Source organism: Alosa sapidissima, chromosome 4 (assembly GCF_018492685.1).
Source record: "Alosa sapidissima isolate fAloSap1 chromosome 4, fAloSap1.pri, whole genome shotgun sequence".
Lineage (NCBI taxonomy): Eukaryota > Metazoa > Chordata > Actinopteri > Clupeiformes > Clupeidae > Alosa > Alosa sapidissima.
Window position 1 is genome coordinate 5,400,001 of NC_055960.1, and position 7,413 is coordinate 5,407,413.

The window sequence follows — 7,413 nt, forward strand, 5'->3', positions numbered from 1 at the left end:
CTAATCACATCTAATAATACAGATATATAAAGATGCTTCTAGTTTCACCACAAATTGCAAAGGCAGGAAGCATGCTTACACACTAAACTACCCCCCCCCCCCCCCCACACACACACACACTCACATTGCCCTAAAATGGACATATAAAATTATATTTCACCAGCTCCATTACAAATGTTTAGAGCATATATTGCAAATCATCTACCAGTAAGGAGGATTCGGCAATAAACCCTGATTTTATGTCTGTTCTGTTAAAAATCCTGTTACATATTTTCCTCAGTCCAGTTTTCCTCAGTTTTTAAAGCTATTTAAAGATTTATCATCAATAAACAACTTCTAAACTCACATAAACCATGCTAATCATAAGCGACTGCATGTGAGGGCTTTTTATACAGCCTCCTCAAGACATGAGATGTTCTGGCATTATTCGCCATCCTGCATAAAAGGTGTGAACACCGTTGAACACAGTGTTGAGTGAAAAATAGGCGTTGGTCCTATTTCTAGCATGTACGCGTTTTCGACACGGCTTGAGCCAGGCAGTGTGCAAGCTAACCTGTTAACATAGGAGCCGAAATAAACACGGACGCGCCACGCAACTGACACGCTCACGTCACACAGCTAGTCTGAATCAGCCGTTAGGTGCATCGTCTTATTGAAAATGATGTCGAATTCATTAAATGACACACCTCACTGAATGCCAGAATCTATTTTTTTTTACCAAAGTTTCTTAGTCGGAGCTCTGACTTCAAGTGCCATTTTAATGCAGTTTTCCAAGTTCAAAATATTCGAGTTCCGAATGGTCACACTAAGCATTGTAGATGCTATGTTAAACTCATGCCTTTGGCTCTGGAATGCCACTTACGAAATGCAAAGGCTGCGTTCATCACACAAGATGAGTAACATCACAGAGTAAATGTGATCTGAGGAAAAGATGGCTACAGCAGTGAAGAGTCTAATCACATTATCTATCCCCAAGTATTAACCATTCCCATTTTTGACCATTATTGAACAGATTGGTGTTGGAGATGGTGGCCTCAGTGGTGCACAGTAGTCAGTGGCAAGACCATGACACGATGATAGAGAAGGACTTGCTGCTATAGGCACAATTAGCCTCTTCTGTTCCCTGGGCAAAAATCAAAACAATTTATGATGATGTTGTTTATATGTTGTTGAAATGTCCCTGTGGTTTGGTCAAACCAAAAGAGTGTTAAAGGCTCGAATCTCTGAACATAAGACTGCAATACGTACACATACAGTAACATGAACTACAGTATGCAATGACTCAACATTATGCACAGGTTAATCATGGCTCAGCAGCATCACTTAAGTTTTGGGGCATAGAAAAGATCAAAGATACAGTGGTGTCAAAACGTTACTCGTTTATGTTTGCACTAGTAGACTGCAAGTTGAATCAGTGTGCTCCAGTCTATTTTCTTTCTTTTACTAGTCAACTGTCTTTCCGCTGTGAAGCACCTGATTGTGCGGCTTCAACTGAATGACGCTTGGAGTAGCCCACTTTAACTAGATCAAAATGATTGTTAGATATAACGTATTCAAAATAAACATAAATCTGGCACTGTAATTAAAAGCACTTGATACTTTCACATATCTTCAAAACAAGAGGGTTTTTTTCAGAGCTTTTCCAGTCTCCCATCTTTCTGTCAATCTTGTCTATGTTCTTGCTTCAGTTGTTTTCACCCCATTCTACCTCTCTCTCTCTCTCTCTCTCTCTCTCTCTCTCTCTCTCTCTTATACACACACACACACACACACACACACAAACAAACAGAGAGACAGAGAGATTCATAATCTTCAGTCACAAAACAAGATTAGTCTTCCCACAAGAGTTTGTCTGGGAGAAATGTATGACTTTTGCCTCATCGTCGTCTCCGCTAACACAGAGCTCCAGCACAATGGCATAGTGATTAGCATCTCATTTTGGAGCCGAACGAGCTGATCAGACCCAATGGTCCCTGCTCAAGAGCCTCCTGGCAGCCCTGGCGCTCAGGTAGGTGGGTTAGGAGTCGCAGGGGGTGTAGCACACGGGAACAGGGGGCTGACGAGCTAATCTCTTCACAGCCCACTGTGGGCAGCACTAAGCAACAGACCCACTGATTGGGTTAGCAACTCACTTGGGTACAGTCAGTCAAATCCAGTTTCAGCAACTTCTCCTCCATTAGAAACTCAGTCATGGGCATTTGCTGGCTTGCCTGTTGTGTTAGTGTGCTTTCAAAGGGAGCTGAAAGGAAATCACGCTTAAGGGCAGCACTTTGGATTTTAAAGGTCTGCAGGAGACATTTTCGACTTCTGGAAAAGTGTTCTTGGTCAAAGAAATAATTTTGGTGTGCAAAGTGTCTAGTTTTTTTCATGATCACATTTTTTTAAATCAAGCTGTGGTCAAAAAATCCTTAAAATTCAACACAACTCATTTTAAATGGTGGTAATGTGGATCCCATGAACATTCATGCTTATGGAAGTGTTTAAATAAACATATTTATACAAACTCTTCTCCTTGCATGTATGCCTGTCCTAACATACCTACATTTTGGGTTTGACAGAAATAAAATGGTGACAAAGAAAAGAAAGCGCCCAGAGTGCCACCACTAAAGTATGTGTCGTGGGCCACAGAGAATAGCACTTTCACTGCGTCCACTGGAGGTAAATGATTTTTCAAAGGGCCCGATGGAAAGTGACAGTCTGTAATTGCTCCATTGTGTTTGTCTTTCACAGGGTCACTGCTCAGCACGTCAAGGAGCAACAGCCTGCCCCAAACAATGGGCAAAAAGGCCTGTCTGCTGGCGATAGCCCATTCATTACCCTGCCCGCAGACAACTATCGCGAGGAACAGAAAGCACAGCACAGGCCAACCGCAGTGCAAATGCGTCAGGCTCAATCGCCAGTATGCTACTGTGTTACTCCCATAGTACAAAGCACAGTACCACTTGGGCAAATGTGCCTAAATGATTTTGTCAAATGTATTCTGGAATATCTGCATGTGTAGCTTCATTATGTTGCAAAATGAAGGCTCTACTCATGACGCTACGATTTGTAAAACTAGTACTAAATCGAAAAAATAAGATGTCACTAGATGATTTAAAGAAGGCTCCAAAATGGGAAAGAGATTTGGCACTAGCTTTACCATAAAAATCTGCAACTTTACTTATTTCAGTCACATATATTGGAAGTGATAAACATGCATTATATTTTATTGTAGATATTATATCTCTGTCCATTATGTCTTATAATTTCATTCCATTTATAATAAATATACAGCATGCCTGACGCAACTTAATTATTTATAAACTCCCTAACAGTCCTTAATACTCTCAGAGGTCCTCAAAGAGAGAAAGAATCCTTGTCTGAGAACTCAAAATGTTGAAGAATACGAAAGAGGCACATAACCACAAACATAAACACACAGATAAACATAATGTGTGTGTAAAGAATAAATATCAGGCTGCAACATGCCTCTGGTTCCCTCTTTATTTCACACTCGTTCATAAACATAGCGGGCATGGGGCAAACAAAAAAAAAGGATTGTGCTAGCATAATATGTTCTTAGTCAAATGTAACATAACATCGCAGTACATTAACCTGCACCAATACAAAACAACATTTTGACATGAGGTGTATCCAACAGTGTCAGTGTGATAAGGATATAGAGAGTGTCCATCTGTGATCATTTGGCTGTGTTTCCTAGTGTGGAGCAATAGCTACACTGATCCATTGAGCTGTGAGCAGGGGAGGGTGAATGATGGTCTTGTGTGGCTGATGATAGGATGCCCTTGCTAGCCAAAGGTAAGCTACAAGCTAAACTATCTGACCTGTCTGCCTTTATAGAAAGCTGTTCTAAAAACAATATTTTTATTCAAATTAAATCTCCCTGTCACATGACAAAAAAGGGACACAAACATAAATGAACTGAGCATGCCACTGTGCTTCAAATCTCACAATGACACCAACAGCACAGGTTACGGCAACAATACATCCAACACAGCCAGCCCACACCCCTGGCTACTCTTGGTGGCTCCGGCATGGTTCCTTGTAATGACACAGTATTGACCCTCTCCAGGAGTGCAGGGCCACAGTGCCTTATTGATTACAGCACTTCAAACCATATGGGCCTTTTGATCAGGCCTGCGAAACAAGGACACATGCATCTGCTCAAGAGAAGCCAGCATGCTCACAGCAGATTAACCAACAACACTTCCTCTTGTCATTTTATGAGGGTGTGGGATGTGGTAATCTGGTCATGATTCACTCTGTTGCAATTTGCTTTTAGATTGTTGATGAAGCATTAGATTGTTGCGAAAAGTGGCACTATAGCTCAGACGAACTACTGCTCCAAGAAATAAGTCCTCTGACTGAAATAAATGAGGTCAATCTCAAAAAAGTACTTAATAATTATAATAAGTAGTTCATAAGGGTAATTATTATTGGTAAAAGTTGATCACTTCAGGTCATGGATGACAAGGCATGATAAAAATATGATACCCATATGCAATATCACTGGCATGCAAACCAGTGGAACCCTGAGTAATACAATAGCTACTGGTGACGAACAACCCTCAATGAAAAGAGGAGGAGCAAATAAGTCAGCTGAATGGTGGGTCCAGTTCAATTAGGGATACTATTGATTACTGTTTGCTGTGACAGAAATGATACCTAGATTTGGTAATTGATAATAAACATAACACAATATGATTTTGGAACATGGTAGATATATATACTGTTGCATGTTTGGCAGGTCAAGTCAAGATTTGCTCACATGCTTGAAACACCAAAGAGTTATAAAGGTCTGAATGTCTACACACACATGCATTTCATAGCTTATAAATATCTGGCGACAAAAGTGCACAATACTTTATGGGCATCTTAGATGGCATTCAACGTGCTTCTAAGTCTTGGCTGCAACTCCTATCAGACACTAATCTTGAAAGTTACTGAATTTACATAATAATCAATGTGACCAACAGCAAACTACATCACTTCCAATTCCCACATCTGGTTTTCATTTAATATGTATTTTGTTCAGTGAACGGGTATTTCTCAGGCTTTTATTCTGAGTTAACAGGTAAGTATTTCACTATCTCACTGCAGATTTGAAATCAAACTTATCCTGTGTGGTAGAGTGGGCAGGGCACATTCCTTTATAGGAAAATGACATAAGCTCAAAGTTTTAAACAAAAGCATATATTCATCAGCTTAGCATTTCCTGATTTCCTTAGCAAATGTGCTGTCATGGTTAGGCAGCTGTGAAAACATCTATTAAACATCTTCACTCTGCTAAAAGGTCAAAGCACAGAGGTGAGAAATGTCAAAATGAGGTGTTTATTAAAGATCAAAGCCTGACTGGTTATTTGTCTATTTAATATCTAACAGAGAGTACAGTGAATCATTCCACTTTGCGACCTTTATGGTATGTCACAACATTCTACCCTTGGTTTAAAAAGGACTTTGATGAGGAAAATGCAGCATTATCTGTTAAAAGAAAATATAGCTGCATCTATAGATAGTGATCTGTTAACCATTGAGGGTATAGCCTGAAACACGTAATATATTAAGAAAGAAAAACACCTAGTCCAATCAATGAATTATACAAATAGTGAGTTGTGAGAATGCATCAAATGGATTAATTTATCAGCGATGTCATGAGGACATATCTCTCGGTTCTAAACATCCCATGCGTGCAGTTTGCCCCCAGCAAGAGTCACCTTGGGAAGGGACTCATTGAGGCAAGAGAGATGGCGCAAACACAAACGCATCCCGCTACGGCAAGAACGCGGAGCATCCGACTCCGTATGTGCTCATCACATGACTATCGAGATGTAGCCTACTATCGCAATGACACGGCTTTATTTTGGTCCTGCTCCATCAGTCTAGCAGCATTATCCGTCAACGGGGCGCCAGATGAATTCTCGACCTGATTAGAGATTTCAATCGGTTTGGTTCCCCTCTGACGAAACCCGTGAAGCTAATTGAAATAGCCTTCTCGTCCGTCCCACTAGTCTCCACATCTTCAGACATCAATGGGGGCCTCATGTCCCCCGCACTACGCGTAGGTCATTACTACATAGAATAATCGCTCCTTGGACCGTGTTAATGATTTGTGCTGATTGCTTAGGTGACCATGCAGTTCATGCAGGTTATAAGTCGGCCGTCAACAATTCAAGGTTAGCCAGAAATTACTTCCCTGAGACTGGTAAACTACCCTCAACCCCTTTCCCTACCTTCTGCTGTCGCCTCGCCATGTCGGTCGGCTGTTTGGCGTTGAAGGGATAGGCAACGCATCGCATCACAAAGACATAGAGTTGCAGCTTCTTCTTTCGGTCCTCTTCCTCCCTCTGCAATTTCTCCACCTCCTCTTTCTCATGCTCGCTAACTGCCGACGGACTTGGGCTGGACGGCCGAGCACTGCTGCCTCGGCTACCTGGCTGGAGCCCTCCCGAGCTTTCGCTTGTCCTGCTCGGTGAGATTCGGGATCCGGACTGAGGTGCCATCACCTCCTTGCTTTCCTCCTCTACTATCCCCTCTGATTCCTCCTCGCTGGATGATGGATCCAACATTTTGTCCTACAACTGCGGTAACCTTGCGAGGCACTGAAACGTCGGAATGGTAACAATAGGCTACTACCGGACGGATAATAAATATAAGTAAAATAAAAAATGCCCTAAAACCTTCTACCTCAACTGCTAATCTAATGTTATCTTGAGCTCGATGCGAACCCACAATCTTCTCTGTCCCAGCAAATGCTCAATCACGTCTGCTGCCCGTGAAGATGCGGACGCGGACACTGCAATCTCCTAGCGTTGCTCTAGCTCACTGCTGCCGCTGCTTACGTGTGCGCGCTGTGTCTCCGTTCGCCAGTCACCGCGAGGAGGAGGTGGGGAGGGGGCAAGCGCAACATTGAGAGAGAGAGAGGGGAGAGAGAGAGAGAGAGGGAGAGCGCAGGCCCTTGAAGTAGCTCTTGAGAGGTGCGAGCGATGGCCACTTCCAGCCATGCGAGTGGCGCTGGCCATGGTCCTGGAATATATCTGCGATGGCTCGAGTCGCAGAGCGCATTGAAATGAAGCGATTTTCCCTCTCGGTTTACATTCTGATGAGCGGCCGTGGTGAGTCTAATGTGTAGGCCATCACTCGTCTCTGTGTAACTAAATTGTGCAACCTATGTGGAAAATCGTCTATGTCACACTGTTAATGACACACTGTTAACACTGTTAATGCGGGTGAATTTAAGCAGTCAGTGGGCTTTTTTACGGTTATTGCAAAAACCCATGCCTCTCTCATTTACGTTAATCATTCGGACATGATTGCATTATATCAGGTGTTGTGCTTTTAAACACTTCGACATACACACCCACATATACACCCTGAGCACACCACTTTGGCTGCAGATCAAATATAAACAAAACT

At 42.4% G+C, this 7,413-nt stretch overlaps 1 protein-coding gene across 11 annotated transcripts in view; it reads right to left on the bottom strand.

The window, feature by feature from the left end:
* The window catches only part of cadpsb (Ca2+-dependent activator protein for secretion b), an 87,695-nt gene extending 80,869 nt beyond the window's left edge, over positions 1-6,826 (bottom strand). For all 11 annotated transcript variants that reach the window (XM_042088395.1, XM_042088391.1, XM_042088386.1 and 8 more), the window contains exon 1: positions 6,231-6,826. In XM_042088395.1, coding sequence (XP_041944329.1) covers positions 6,231-6,566 — 336 coding nt within the window. In that variant the 5' untranslated portion in view covers positions 6,567-6,826. The remainder of the gene's footprint in view (positions 1-6,230) is intronic.
* Positions 6,827-7,413: the final 587 nt, after the last annotated feature.